Source organism: Procambarus clarkii, chromosome 37 (assembly GCF_040958095.1).
Source record: "Procambarus clarkii isolate CNS0578487 chromosome 37, FALCON_Pclarkii_2.0, whole genome shotgun sequence".
Taxonomy (NCBI): domain Eukaryota; kingdom Metazoa; phylum Arthropoda; class Malacostraca; order Decapoda; family Cambaridae; genus Procambarus; species Procambarus clarkii.
Window position 1 is genome coordinate 26,369,611 of NC_091186.1, and position 16,084 is coordinate 26,385,694.

Here is a 16,084-nt window from a genome sequence, read left to right on the forward strand (position 1 = left end):
TAGTTTCAAGTCATCACGACAGAAGCCGGCCTTGGCCAGAATGATAGATCATAAGAATTAAGCAAACTACAGAAGGCCTCTTGGTCAGGCAGGGCCTATTTACATCCACCAATACTCGCTCATATATACATCTAGCCTACGCTTGAAACAAATCACGTTTATTATTTCCAAATAATAAAATAATATTTTTTTCCAAAAGTAGGTTTTCAAGTAATTCTGATCACCATGAGTGTCAACCAGTATCTATAATGATTTAGCATTGTATATAAAGCATCATGAATCGCTCATAACATTATACATTTAACTTGTGTCGTTGAAAATACAATTAGAGTTACGAGACATTGTGACTTCGAATTATAGCTTGAAACTTAAGTCATATTTTTTAAATAGAATAATCGAAAAATAATTTGATTTTTTTTAGAAATTAAAATGAGCTTTGCATCTTGAGTTGATTAATAGGCTAGTCTGAAATGCATTCTGAATTAGTTTGAAGTCACTTTGCACACTGGGTAGCATGATGGTGATCCTGAACTACCACACTCAGCACCCCCACACTCAGCACCCCCACACTCATCAGCCCCACACTCAGCACCCCCACACTCAGCACCCCCACACTCAGCACCCCCACACTCATCAGCCCCCACACTCAGCACCCCCACACTCAGCACCCCCCACACTCATCAGCCCCCACACTCAGCACCCCCACACTCAGCACCCCCACACTCAGCACCCCCCACACTCAGCACCCCCACACTCAGCACCCCCACACACATCAGCACCCACCACTCAGCACCCCCACACTCAGCACCCCCACACTCAGCACCCCCACACTCAGCACCCCCACACACATCAGCCCCACACTCAGCACCCCCACACTCAGCACCCCCACACTCAGCACCCCCACACACATCAGCCCCACACTCAGCACCCCCACACTCAGCACCCCCACACTCAGCACCCCCACACACATCAGCACCCCCACACTCAGCACCCCCACACTCAGCACCCCCACACTCAGCACCCCCACACACATCAGCCCCACACTCAGCACCCCCACACTCAGCACCCCCACACTCAGCACCCCCACACACATCAGCACCCACCACTCAGCACCCCCACACTCAGCACCCCCACACTCAGCACCCCCACACTCAGCACCCCCACACACATCAGCCCCACACTCAGCACCCCCACACTCAGCACCCCCACAACCAGCACCCCCACACACATCAGCCCCACACTCAGCACCCCCACACTCAGCACCCCCACACTCAGCACCCCCACACACATCAGCACCCCCACACTCAGCACCCCCACACTCAGCACCCCCACACTCAGCACCCCCACACACATCAGCCCCACACTCAGCACCCCCACACTCAGCACCCCCACACTCAGCACCCCCACACACATCAGCACCCACCACTCAGCACCCCCACACACATCAGCACCCCCACACTCAGCACCCCCACACTCAGCACCCCCACACTCAGCACCCCCACACACATCAGCCCCACACTCAGCACCCCCACACTCAGCACCCCCACACTCAGCACCCCCACACACATCAGCACCCCCACACTCAGCACCCCCACACTCAGCACCCCCACACTCAGCACCCCCACACTCAGCACCCCCACACACATCAGCACCCCCACACTCAGCACCCCCACACTCAGCACCCCCACACTCAGCACCCCCACACACATCAGCACCCCCACACTCAGCACCCCCACACTCAGCACCCCCACACTCAGCACCCCCACACTCAGCACCCCCACACACATCAGCACCCCCACACTCAGCACCCCCACACTCAGCACCCCCACACTCAGCACCCCCACACACATCAGCACCCCCACACTCAGCACCCCCACACTCAGCACCCCCACACTCAGCACCCCCACACTCAGCACCCCCACACACATCAGCACCCCCACACTCAGCACCCCCACACTCAGCACCCCCACACTCAGCACCCCCACACACATCAGCACCCCCACACTCAGCACCCCCACACTCAGCACCCCCACACTCAGCACCCCCACACACATCAGCACCCCCACACTCAGCACCCCCACACTCAGCACCCCCACACTCAGCACCCCCACACTCAGCACCCCCACACTCAGCACCCCCACACTCAGCACCCCCACACTCAGCACCCCCACACTCAGCACCCCCACACTCAGCACCCCCACACTCAGCACCCCCACACTCAGCACCCCCACACACATCAGCACCCCCACACTCAGCACCCCCACACTCAGCACCCCCACACTCAGCACCCCCACACACATCAGCACCCCCACACTCAGCACCCCCACACTCAGCACCCCCACACTCAGCACCCCCACACTCAGCACTCAGCTCTAGGTGAAGTGCCACATAAAACTAAACATTAAACGTTTATTCCCTCACATCAAACTGCTTCCACTTCCTGTTTACTATCCACATTCAGTCCTATATCCTCACACACACCATGAACACTAGTCCCTCCTCGGTAGTTCTAGGTAGTTCTTGTTACTATCTTCACGATAACCAACCCACATTATCATTTTATCATCACACATTACTTTAAAATTATCAAACTGTTATCTTAAACTCCCAAGTCTCACCATTTGGTGGCTTTTGAACTGTTTCCCATCTATTTATCATCGAAATGCCATATTGTTTCATTAAATCTCCTTTGTTAGTGCTCAAACGAAGGCTGTCTGGAAAGGCCAGAAGGGAACGAAAGGGCTGTTGGGAAAGGGAGAAGCTGGAAAACTATAGGTTGAAGAGAAAGAGACATAAGAACAAAGGTAACTGCAGAAGGCCTATTGGCCCATACGAGGCAGCTCCTATCTATAACCACCCAATCCCATATCTATAACCACCCAATCCCATATCTATAACCACCCAATCCCATATCTATAACCACCCAATCCCATATCTATAACCACCCAATCCCATATCTATAACCACCCAATTCCATCTCTCATCCCATCTCGAGACATCTCTCGAGCTATAGAGAATGAGAAACCTATAGCTGAAGACCAACGAGGACACTGAAGAAATCATCCCACAAAGTTTCAACAAAAATATCCATACTTTCTCAACTAAGAAATACCAACCTTCTTCTTGAGGTTATCTTGAGATGATTTTGGGGCTTTAGTGTCCCCGCGGCCCGGTCCTCGACCAGGCCTCCACCCCCCAGGAAGCAGCCCGTGACAGCTGACTAACACCCAGGTACCTATTTACTGCTAGGTAACAGGGGCATAGGGTGAAAAAAACTTTGCCCATTGTTTCTCGCCGGCGCCTGGGATCGAACCCAGGACCACAGGATCACAAGTCCAGCGTGCTGTCCGCTCGGCCGACCGGCTCCCTAAACTATAGTTTAGGGAGCCTTCGCTACATAAATTTACATATATTTAATTGGAATGTTCTTCGAATAAGTAATAATTACTACAATTAAACGCTTAAGTGGAACCTCTAGAGAACATCGACAGCCAGCCAATCAACACAGGCACAAAAGAATCTAAAAATACTCAAAGCAAATCGCTCTTTTGGAGCTGGAAACAAAATATTCTTAATTAGTCGCAATAAGCTCGCAATTAGCGATGGAAATTAGCACCCCCAACAGACTCTCATTTCCATGTTTGCGAAATGGTTAGCGAGATCCCCCGCTCGTTGAGTCGTTAGTGGCGCTATGCTTGCCAGGTGTAGAGTTACGAGTTTTCTGGCGCATACGTGCCTCGTTGACTGGCAGTTAACCCTCGTTAAATGCCAGTTTATCTTCGTTGACTGGTAGTTGATTCTCCTTGACTGGCACCTGTGCTGCCTCCCTCCTCGCTACTTCATGTTCCCGCTTGTCATTATTGATTCCATGTTCTTAAGAGCTTGTTCTTAAGAGCTTGTTCTTGAGAGCTTATTCTTGAGACTGTTCTTGAGACTGTTCTTGAGAGTGTAACATACAGTCAGAGTCTTTCACGAAATATCTGCGGGATTCTTAACCATCCACGATGGTTTTTAACCATCCACGACGATTCTTAACCATCCACGATGGTTCTTAACCATCCACGACGATTCTTAACCATCCACGACGGTTCTTAACCATCCACGAGGGTTCTTAACCATCCACGATGGTTCTTAACCATCCACGACGGTTCTTAACCATCCACGACGGTTCTTAACCATCCACGACGGTTCTTAACCATCCACGACGGTTCTTAACCATCCACGATGGTTCTTAACCATCCACGACGGTTCTTAACCATCCACGACGGTTCTTAACCATCCACGACGGTTCTTAACCATCCACGATGGTTCTTAACCATCCACGACGATTCTTAACCATCCACGACGGTTCTTAACCATCCACGATGGTTCTTAACCATCCACGACGGTTCTTAACCATCCACGATGGTTCTTAACCATCCACGACGGTTCTTAACCATCCACGACGGGTCGTAACCATCCAAGATGGTTCTTAACCATCCACGACGGTTCTTAACCATCCACGACGGTTCTTAACCATCCACGACGGTTCTTAACCATCCACGACGGTTCTTAACCATCCACGATGGTTCTTAACCATCCACGACGGGTCGTAACCATCCACGACGGGTCGTAACCATCCAAGATGATGCTCCATCTGATGCTCTGGCCTCTCCTGTGACAAGGTCTCTCACCAGCCTCTTCTCTCCTGATGGATATCGTAGCAACACACACACACGGGATGTGAAGTGAAAGTGTTGACGTGCCGCTCCGTACTGGACCAAGTTCAATTACCCTCGACAACCTCTACGGTAAAGCAGGAAGTTCGTGTTAGTTCGGTTGTGTAAACTTCTTGAATTTTCATATTCAGGACCTGTTAACTTTCCTTATTTTGTGTGTGGAAGTTTCCTGACCTCACTTTTACGTGATAACTTTGTAATTCATCATTGGTTTTCTAAAATGATAATGAAAGATTATATGACTTTTGAAACTGGTTCGTATATCTTTTATCTGTTATTTTTTGTTTTTGCTTTAAGTTCTAATTCAGATTATTTTTTTGGCTATTTATTGCATTCCTGTTTTATTGTTTTTCTCTATGTGCTTTATCCTTTATTTTGTTAATTGTTTCTTATTATTTACATTGTAATTTTGTTTGTGGAACCAGGGGTTGGGCTAGCTTTTTTCTCACTCTGCTCTCTAGTTGTTCTCACTCTATTGGCTCCCACAGTTCTATCTTCCAGTGTGTGTGTACGTGTGTGTGTGTGTGTGTGTGTGTGTGTGTACGTGTGTGTACGTGTGTGTGTGTGTGTGTGTGTGTGTGTGTGTGTGTGTGTGTGTGTGTGTCTGTGTGTGTGTGTGTGTGTGTGTGTGTGTGTGTGTGTGTGTGTGTGTGTGTACGTGTGTGTGTGTATGTGTGTGTATGTGTGTACGTGTGTGTGTGTGTGTGTGTGTGTGTGTGTGTGTGTGTGTGTGTGTGTGTGTGTGTGTGTGTACGTGTGTGTGTGTGTGTGTGTGTGTGTGTGTGTGTGTGTGTGTGTGTGTGTGTGTGTGTACGTGTGTGTGTGTGTGTGTACGTGTGTGTGTGTATGTGTGTGTATGTGTGTACGTGTGTGTGTGTGTGTGTGTGTGTGTGTGTGTGTGTGTGTGTGTGTGTGTGTGTGTACGTGTGTGTGTGTGTGTGTGTGTGTGTGTGTGTGTGTACGTGTGTGTGTGTGTGTGTGTGTGTGTGTGTGTGTGTGTGTGTGTGTGTGTGTGTGTGTGTGTGTGTACGTGTGTGTGTGTGTGTGTGTGTGTGTGTGTGTGTGTGTGTGTACGTGTGTGTGTGTGTGTGTACGTGTGTGTGTGTATGTGTGTGTGTGTGTGTGTGTGTGTGTGTGTGTGTCTGTGTGTGTGTGTGTGTGTGTGTGTGTGTGTGTACGTGTGTGTGTGTGTGTGTGTGTGTGTGTGTGTGTGTGTGTGTGTGTGTGTACGTGTGTGTGTGTGTGTTTGTGTGTACGTGTGTGTGTCTGTGTGTGTGTGTGTGTGTGTGTGTGTGTGTGTGTGTGTGTGTGTGTACGTGTGTGTGTGTGTGTGTGTGTGTGTGTGTGTGTGTGTGTACGTGTGTGTGTGTGTGTGTGTGTGTGTGTGTGTGTGTGTGTGTGTGTGTGTGTGTGTGTGTACGTGTGTGTGTGTGTGTGTGTGTGTGTGTGTGTGTGTGTGTGTGTACGTGTGTGTGTGTGTACGTGTGTGTGTGTGTGTGTGTGTGTACGTGTGTGTGTGTGTACGTGTGTGTGTGTGTGTGTGTGTGTGTGTGTGTGTGTGTGTGTGTGTGTACGTGTGTGTGTGTGTGTGTGTGTGTGTGTGTGTGTGTGTGTGTGTGTGTGTACGTGTGTGTGTGTGTGTGTGTGTGTGTGTGTGTGTCTGTGTGTGTGTGTGTGTGTACGTGTGTGTGTGTGTACGTGTGTGTGTGTGTACGTGTGTGTGTGTGTGTGTGTGTGTGTGTGTGTGTGTACGTGTGTGTGTGTGTACGTGTGTGTGTGTGTGTGTGTACGTGTGTGTGTGTATGTGTGTACGTGTGTGTGTCTGTGTGTGTGTGTGTTTGTGTGTGTATGTGTAATTGTGAGTGTGTGTGTACGTGTGAGTGTGTGTAATTACCAAAGTGTAGTTACAGGATGAGAGCTACGCTCGTGGTATCCTGTCTTTCCAGCACTCTTTGTCATATAACTGTGTGTGTGTGTGTGTGTGTGTGTGTGTGTGTGTGTGTGTGTGTGTGTTAAGATGCCAGCTGGCGTGTGCTCGTGCTAGTGGACAAAGCCGCAACACCACCAACCACCACGAGCAAACACCAATATCTCTGGTGATCTCCGACTCAGACTCAACAGTGTATGCGTTACTCCCAGGACGCCCCCACTCCTCCCCTCTCCTCCTGGAGATGAAGGCGACCCAGCACAAGCTCTCCTACCCTCAGCCTCCCTCTGTAAACAGACCCGTTGGACAACAATGCAATCCGCGACATTAAACGGTAAGGCAGAGAGCAAACAAGGCGGGAATTTTTTTCCCCCTGCTTCCAGGGAGTAATAGATGGAGATGCTGCTGCCGTGCCTCGTCGAAGAACTGAGGTGGGGGAGCTGTGGGAATGAAAGAAAAAATATATATGAAAAACTGAGAGAGAGTTTTGGTGAGAGATCTAAGAGAGAGACAAACAGAAACAGAGAGACAAGACCTATACTGTGATACAAAATACACTGCTTTACTACTTTTTACTTGTTCCTAGTGCACTTTAGCTCTCTGAAAAAAGTACACACTGGACTGATTTTTGGTGTTCTTTATAAGATTAGCATCAGAATCTCTGTTACCTTTACAGAGTAAGGGGAGACGTGATAACCACCTACACAATTATCAGGGGAATTGATAGGGCAGACAAAGACTATTTAGCATGGGTGGAATACGACCAAGGAGACACAGGTGGAAACTTAGTACCCAGATGAGCCACAAAGACACTAGAAAGAGTATTTCAGTGTCAGAGTAATTAACAAATGGAATGCATTAGGCAGTGATGTGGTGGAGGCTGACTCCATACACAGTTTCGAACATAGATGTAATAGAGCCCAATAGGCTCCAGAATCTGTACACTACTTGAGTGACAGTTGAGAGGCGGGACCAAAGAGCCAGAGCTCAACTCCCGCAAGCACAACTAGGTGAGTATACACACACACACACACACACACACACACACACACACACACACACACACACACACACACACACACACATAAAACATGGACAGTCAATAATATACCGCAGAAAATAAAGTAAGCTCTCGTGCCGTATATTAACAAGAGTGCCTGGTGGTGGTGGTCGGTGTTTTAATAAGACTATCAGTTTCCGATACACGAGGCGACGCCTTCGCTACAAAAAGCGTCTCCAAGAGAGAGAGCCACATTTTCCAGAGCTCTGTTGTGTTATTCTTAAATGTTATTTTTGGTGTCTATTTTAAATATAATTTTGGAGTTAATTTTTTTCTGGGGCGGGGGCACAAAAAAATCATCTCGTCATCTCACAAGGTTTTGTATTTTGGGGAATACAAAAAGGCCATTTTTGGTTTATTAAATTGGTGTTACGTATTCATTTACGTAACTTCCAAGATAAAATAACCACTCACACATGTAACCTTTTTCTCCAACTACTTCCCAAGTAGTTGGACTCCTTCCCTACCCTCCTCCCGAGGCGTGAAACAGCGGCATACATGTATATTTTGGTCGATTTTTTTCTCTGCTCGTTTTCTCTTGAAGGGCGTCGGTGACGGCCAAACTCTCCCCCAAGTGCAAAATGTTTGGCATACTTAGAGCTGCTGGCGATGCCTCAAACTATTCCTCTTTCCCTCAAGGGAAAGAATGGGGAGAGAGAGAGAGAGAGAGAGAGAGAGAGAGAGAGAGAGAGAGAGAGAGAGAGAGAGAGAGAGAGAGAGACGGTGAAAGAGAGAGAAAGCAGAGACAGTGAAAGAGAGAGAAAGCAGAGACAGAGTGAGCTGAGATCCGAGACAGGAGGGGAGAGAGAGAGAGAGAGAGAGAGAGAGAGAGAGAGAGAGAGAGAGAGAGACGGTGAAAGAGAGAGAAAGCAGAGACATTGAAAGAGAGAGAAAGCAGAGACAGAGTGAGCTGAGATCCGAGACAGGAGGGGAGAGAGAGAGAGGGAGGGAGAGAGAGAGAGAGAGAGAGAGAGAGAGAGAGAGAGAGAGAGAGAGAGAGAGAGAGAGAGAGAGAGAGAGAGAGAGGAACCATCGGGTGATCAAGTCGAGGGTGGTGCGAGAGTTGCGAATCTTGGCAAGGATTTGGTAAAGCAATGGCTGTCTGTTTGTCTTGTTTCTTATTTGTTGTGTATTTGTTGATGTTTTTGTCTCTTGCGTGATTCTGGCATGTTTGTTTTATGCGTGTCTGTCGTGTGCTTGTTGTGTTTTTGTGATGACTTTGTGTTTGTGGTGAGCTTATGATGTGTTTGTAGTGCATTCGTGGTGTGTTTGTGTGTGGTGTGTCTGTGTTTTTTTTAGTGTCTTTGCGGTGTGTTTCTAGTGTGCTTGTCGCACAAATGATGCTCATGTTTTCCTCACATAGTGAATGGATTTGATGAAGATTATCTGTGCTTGTTGGCCACCGAGTGCTGTTGGCAATTGGGTTAAAAGTCAAACAATTTCCAACTGTTTTAAGTCAGTTGTGGTCTAGTGGGTATGGTACTGGATATGCTAAGGTGTATAGAGCGCCTGGCTGTCCGTGTTCGAACCCTTCACAAGGAAGAATTTTTCTGATATACATACATATCCATTTATGTATTATATATATACATATGTATATATATATGTATATATACGTATATATGCATATGTATATACACACATTTGTGTGTGATTAAAAACTCGCAAAGCATGTGAAATGCTTAAGAAGAAAAATACATAGAAATGAAGAGAATAATAACTAGAAGTCATAAGAACGTTCTACAATGCTATAAAAGCGAGGCTTTCAGACCAACATATGCTGAGCCTGCCATTTACAGACAGCATAGCATTGTTACCTCATGCATTAAACCATTCACATTTCTATTTAGCATTTAAGAATTCGAATACAGAAAAAGATTTGCTAATAAAGAATTCATAAGTTACCAAAAAGCGGCAGTGTTTGATGGAATATATACTTTGCAAAACTGGAAAATATTTGAAAAAAATTAGGCAATATATATATTGCATCCGAGTTTAAAGCATTTTGTGCACGCTTGACAGCTTACCTTACGATGCTTGATTCAAGTTCTGAACTCTTGCCCCGAGACAAACTTTCCAGGTAGAAACAGTTTAAAAATATCATAGCGCGGTCCTCTAGTATCTCAAAATGTGCTTTCTAATAGAGGAGTTTAGTTCATTTATTATGCACCCCATACCCATCTTGTGGACGGTAGTGGAAAGGGTTACAGAGGCACATAATGGGCTCAGGGACTCAACCCCACAATTCATTTAGCTAAGCAAGTTACAATCTTGATAAGCTAGTTAGAAAATTCAGTATAAGTCGTCACATCAACAATATAAATGTTAAATAGGGAAGGGAGTACCACCTCTGGCTGGAAGAAGGGGGACTCATAGCCTCGGAGGAAACCACCCATAACGCATTGGAGGGAATGTAGGTCCCCTCCAATACAGTTTCTGTGTGCTTTTCTCCTACCACCCCCTTCCCTTTGTTTTTGTTTTTTTCCTTTATTGTGTATTTAAAGGTTACAAAACATAAAAGACAAATGCCTAAAGGTTATGGATCTCTTGAAGCTCCTCCGCTTCTGGACAGGAACCGAGGACGCAGCAAGCATTTCTCCTCTGGATCGCCACACTGAGACGCTGAAACAAAAAACTGGAAGCCCTTGGGTCTCTGGTGACGTCAATGAGCTTGGAACCCAATTCCTTGAGAAATAAATTATATAAACAAGACGAAGATGAATAGTCCTTCAAAATCGTTGATGAACAATCTTAACTGTATGAACATTCAAGGTCTTCAAGTCACTTAATGCAATTATTGATCATTCTAGTAGACAGATACGTCCCATTTTTCAGTAAAAAATATTCAATAATTCCTTAAAAACTGTCCTTCACTTCTCCCCAAAATTAAGAAAATATTATCAGGAGCTCTTATATTCTGAGTTATATTCACAGCTAAACCATTTCCAAATCAGTAGAGCCATTTAGACGAAGTAGCCGTAACAGTAACAATAGTATATTTATAAATACAATTTTACGTTCTCCAAATTCGAAAAACTAAAAATTTAAAAATGCCACATTTGTCCTTTTTTTAAACATTATTTGGTGTAACAAAGTTGATGCAGCTACCTTAGACTGTTTGAAGGGTTCCATTGTCTTTATGATACAAACTCTCAGCTATATAATAAAAACATTCAGTGGAATGATCAGTAGCATTGGCAAACTTTGCATGCATTACGAGGATATCCTCAAGGGCACGGTAGTGCATATAACAGCAAAGCTCCATGTACCTCACATTGGCAGATCTGAAGTTTAGTGATTGGACATTCAACACTGTAACGCAGTGTATGAGATCACGACCTAGTTGCTGCTCGCAGAGTTTAGCTTTAGAATTCTCAGGATTGAGAGATTCGTCACGGGTAGCCACCTGCCACAGGTAAGGGTAGCCACCTGCCACAGGTAAGGGTAGCCACCTGCCACAGGTAACGGTAGCCACCTGCCACAGGTAACGGTAGCCACCTGCCACAGGTAACGGTACCCACCTGCCACAGATAACGGTAGCCACCTGCCACAGGTAACGGTAGCCACCTGCTACAGGTAACGGTACCCACCTGCCACAGATAACGGTAGCCACCTGCCACAGATAACGGAAGCCACCTGCCACAGGTATCGGTACCCACCTACCACAGGTAACGGTAGCCACCTGCCACAGGTAACGGTAACCCATCCTAATCCTGGTCACCACTACGTCACACTGTCTTTTGCTGTCCTACCCATATATTCAAGTATCAGATCTAAACAAATCCTAACATCTTAAACCAGGATTTTCAGGCCTTAGAAGAGAAACCAAACTCTCTCTATCATACCTAATTGGAGCAAGACGGTCTTAACAAGAGAGATGGGACACCTAGATGCAATTCACCATCATATTTGCTGCATGCTCACTTAGCTACCGTCTGTGTCATCTTGATGAGTTATATTTGTGACATAGTATCCAACTCATCCTCCTGAAATGATAGTACACTATGTAACTATGTGATTGTATGTATCAATATGTATTAATGGAGCAATAGTAAGCCACATTTGTACTATTTTTTTCATAAAGTCCTGAAAAAATACAGTTAAAAACTAGGCTTATATATATTCCTAGGTGTAGTATAGCACATATATGTACTATATAAAGCGAGGCCTCAAATAGCGTGTATCAGGTCCAGAATGGGTAGGATAGATCAGATCTTATTTGCAGCATAAATATAAAATATGTTTCCGGTTTGTCAAAATTCAGTACTACAAAAGTCTACTCTCTGGAGGACACTACAAATCCACCAATACTATTACAAATACAGTAGTATTGATACTACTTTAATACTACAACAGTCTACATCACGACACTTTTGTACTTTCGATCACATCGTTTCTACAAGTACAGAACTTTAATTTGATGGCTGTAGGAGCCGCGCAAGTCTGCGTAAAGTCTACGGATATCGCCCATAATATTTCACTTACTATTCTTTCTAAGATTTATTATTGTTATATAATTAAATAAATTTGAATAATTAAAATATAATAATAATAGAATGATAGCAATAATTATAATAAATTATTATTATTATTATTATTTTAAGATTTTTTTATCGACAATTTTTTTTAAATAATATACATGTATACAATATACAAAATAATGTTAATAATATGCAACCATAGATAACATTGTTAGTATTATTATTAATAATGATGTTAGTAAAGTCATAATTGGAGAAGTAGTAGTAGTAAAGATATTCATATAAACAGCAGTAGGTGAATAAACAGAGGAAATGATATTCTCACAATGGTCGACTATCAAAATATCCACTTGAAACGAACAAATCCACAAGGGCCGAGATGAGGGTTCGAACCTCCGTCCGAGAGGATCCCAGACGGCCCTTGTGGATTTGTTCATTTAATGCATCACGCTATTGTGATTTCTGTGTGCACTTAAAACCTTTCACACTACTATATCTCTCTCTGGTGTGCTTAGCAACACAGGGCCAGGACTCTCCAGCCAGCGCCCCGAGGAAGGCGACATGCCACAACTCTAGGCCACGTCTCGTATGCAAATCTGCTCCACACACCACTTCCTTTGGGTTAATTTTCCTCGCGTGTGCATGCGCGCGCTCGCTGAACAGGCTGGCGGAGTGGGGGGGTCAAAATGACTGGTCCAGGGTTAATGGCATTCATTTCCGACCGTCCAATTGGTTGGGCACAATTCCATCTTCCCTGTCCCCATCCCTAATCCTTATCCTGACCCCCTTCCAAGTGCTATATAGGCGTAATAGCTTGGTGCTTTCCCCCTGATAATTCCCGTCCATTCCCTTCCCTGGCGCCAGTCTCGAAAAAAAATCACAGATGTCGGTATCTTGGATTCTCGTGTGAGAATTAATGGGTGAGGTGTACGAGAGCGGCTATCGTGTGTGTGGGATATATATGATATCCATGCACTGGAAATTGTCATATCAAATAGCATGGGTTTACTCAATATATATAAATTATGTATAAGACTAGATCACAGTTTACAGCCCTGACTCTTGATATTCAACACCCAGGTTGAGTCTACATTATCTCATCAGAGCAAACACTGTCTGGGAACGATCCAAACCAACGAACTCTGCCAGCGAACACTTTTGTTGGCAAATTTTCATGATTGGCCACTGAGGAAATCCACTTAAACTTTCGAAGTTACTTGGTGTTAACCTTCAACGGAAACTTGTGGAAAGTTAGTGGTTGTAAATTATGCCCTACCACACACACACACACACACACACACACACACACACACACACACACACACACACACACACACACACACACACACACACACACACACACACACACACTCGCCCTGCTTTCACCTGGGGAAGATTGTATATGCAGAAATCCTTAACTGACCGCCCCTGTTCACTCAATAGTAATTAGGTACCTGAGCGAACACCAATTGTCGGATCACGTTCTAGCGGAAGACTTGTAGGATAAACCTCAACTAGGCTATTGGATAGCGCTTAGCCTGCTCATAGGAGTCAGAAAGTGTCTACTCCTGTATTTCTCCAATGTAAAAGAGACAGAGACAGGCAGACAGAGATACAGAAGGAGATGGACACATAGACGGACATATATACAGAAAAACAGACAAGCGACAGATACGGTCACAAAATCCTACTTCTAGCGTTCATTGCCACTAGTCTGGACCAGGGGGACAAGTCCCACACAAGAACCAGTGGGTTGTAAACATGTCTTTGTCAGCGGAGACATTTATACCCTGGTAGCCATTACCTGTGTGAAGCGACGCAGTTGGCGCCGTGAGTTAATGGGTGTTCTCCCGCCTGAAGTAAATGACTCCGCTCGTGATAAATGGTTGCATAGAGATGCTTGAAGGGACCACTTACACACACACACACACACACACACACACACACACACACACACACAGGCCTTCTGCTGCCGAGTGCCCTGCCCTGCTGCCCAAAACGCTTTGCGTAATAGTGGCTTTAGGCATTGTATGTACTAGATCTATCTATAAATTCACCAATATTTGTATCACACATTGTATGTATGTACTTTACCTGAATAAACATTTGAATTTTGAGTGGGCAGCGCTCTGGGGTCGTCCTAAGGGCCACGATTGCTGGAGTAGTCAGTAAATCATTGGGCAGAGTTTCAGTCACCTGATGCCCCTGTTTACCTACGAGTAAATAGGAACCTAGGAGTTAGATGTTATTGGCTGCATCCTGTGGATGTGTGTGTGTGTGTGTGTGTGTCTTTGTGTTTGAGTGTGAAGTTATGTGTATAAATCAAACATACATCAATACCCTTTCTGTCACTATAACAGCTACCTAAAACTCTCTTTGCATCAATTATGAGTGATAAAAAAATGGAACCTCTGCCCTCTTAAGAGCAGGAATTACAACTCATCTGGTGTGGACACGTTACCATCTGGCCAGAGTTCGTGTGAGGGATGGCGAGAAATTGGAAGTGTCGTAAGAACCAGGGAAAAGTTTCTTACACTCATTAGTGCTTTTAAAACTTACTGAAAGAGCTTTTAAGCTAATGGTAAGTTCTGATCGGCCGGGTTTAAATGCAACCCAGCTGTCACTTGGGGGATTTGCTATCCCAGTGGTCATTTACAGAACACGTGATTGTTTTCACTGAGATTGGAATATTGTAGTAAGGAAACTTTATAGTGACTAGTTTAGCATCACCAATTGGGCTCTTAGGCTCTGACAGGCTCTTTCTCTGTCAGTCTCTCCTCTGTCTCTATCACCACCTATTCCATTCCTTTCATTTCTTCCCCAATACCTCTCCTATTCCTGACCCCTCTCTCTCTCTCTCTCTCTCTCTCTCTCTCTCTCTCTCTCTCTCTCTCTCTCTCTCTCTCTCTCTCTCTCACACACACACTCTCTCTCCGACCATTTATCCTAGTTAATAGCCTCCCTTCCCCCATTCCTCTCTCCTCTCTCTTGTCTTACATCTCAGCAAATCGAAAACCTTAGACACACCTTAGGCTACGACTCCCAAGGCACAGCACTCGAATAGAAAATAAAGAAATTTTACCACTGCAATTCTTCTGTGTAACGATGGACCTTGGGCTGGATGACTGCCTTCAAGCACACATCCTCTCCAGAGAGATGTGGTCACATGATGATTGCCTGCTGCAGGCACACCTCATCTCTGGGAATATGGGTGTGGCCGGATTGGCGGGCTTTTGAACGTGACATGAAAATATGTAAGAAAAAGTGTAATAGTGAAGTAAGGAGAGAGGGGGGATAGAAAATTCTGGAGGAAGAGGAGAATGGAGATAATAATATAACGAGTGTGAGGGATGGATAGAGATAGGAAGGGATGGGAAGGTGTATGTGAGTGAAGGGAGACAGGAAAGAAGGGAGATTAGGGTAGAATGTGAGGGTAAACAAAAAGAGAAAGGGGAGAACGGGAAGTGCAGAAAAAAATGAGAACGAAGAGACCAGAGATAATGGTAAGTGAAGTGGGTGTGAAGGAGAGAGAGAGAGAGAGAGAGAGAGAGAGAGAGAGAGAGAGAGAGAGAGAGAGAGAGAGAGAGAGAGAGAGAGAAGTGGATGTAAAAGAGAGAGAGGTCAAAGCATGAGGTAATATCACCACGTAGCTATGTTAATATTTTGGTTTTCTTCCTGTCGGTCAGAGACATTATCACCTACAACTGATATGCTCTCTCTCTCTCTCTCTCTCTCTCTCTCTCTCTCTCTCTCTCTCTCTCTCTCTCTCTCTCTCTCTCTCTCTCTCTCTCTCTCTCTCTCTCGCGCTCAGGTGCCGCCACCGGGGGAGGGCCTCATCACACACCTCCTACAATTCCCTTGTTTTACCTTAAGATATATATGCTTCTACACGCTGTAC

At 45.5% G+C, this 16,084-nt stretch overlaps 1 protein-coding gene across 1 annotated transcript; it reads right to left on the reverse strand.

Annotated features, from left to right (window-relative positions):
• Positions 1–1,092: 1,092 nt before the first annotated feature.
• Positions 1,093–4,499, reverse strand: LOC138371881 (PE-PGRS family protein PE_PGRS3-like). Its single transcript, XM_069336924.1, has 2 exons — positions 4,397–4,499; positions 1,093–2,372 (listed from the first exon to the last, which is right to left on the reverse strand). Exons 1-2 carry the CDS (start codon positions 4,497–4,499, stop codon positions 1,093–1,095), a joined length of 1,383 nt encoding a protein of 460 aa, XP_069193025.1.
• Positions 4,500–16,084: the final 11,585 nt, after the last annotated feature.

Coding starts and splice junctions, on each gene's coding strand:
- LOC138371881 (XM_069336924.1), bottom strand. CDS start 4,499: ATGGTTAAGAACCGTCGTGGATGGTTAAGAACCATCTTGGATGGTTAC. Junction 2,373..4,396: donor GTTAAGAACCATCGTGGATG/GTTAAGAACCGT, acceptor CACTTCACCTAG/AGCTGAGTGCTGAGTGTGGG.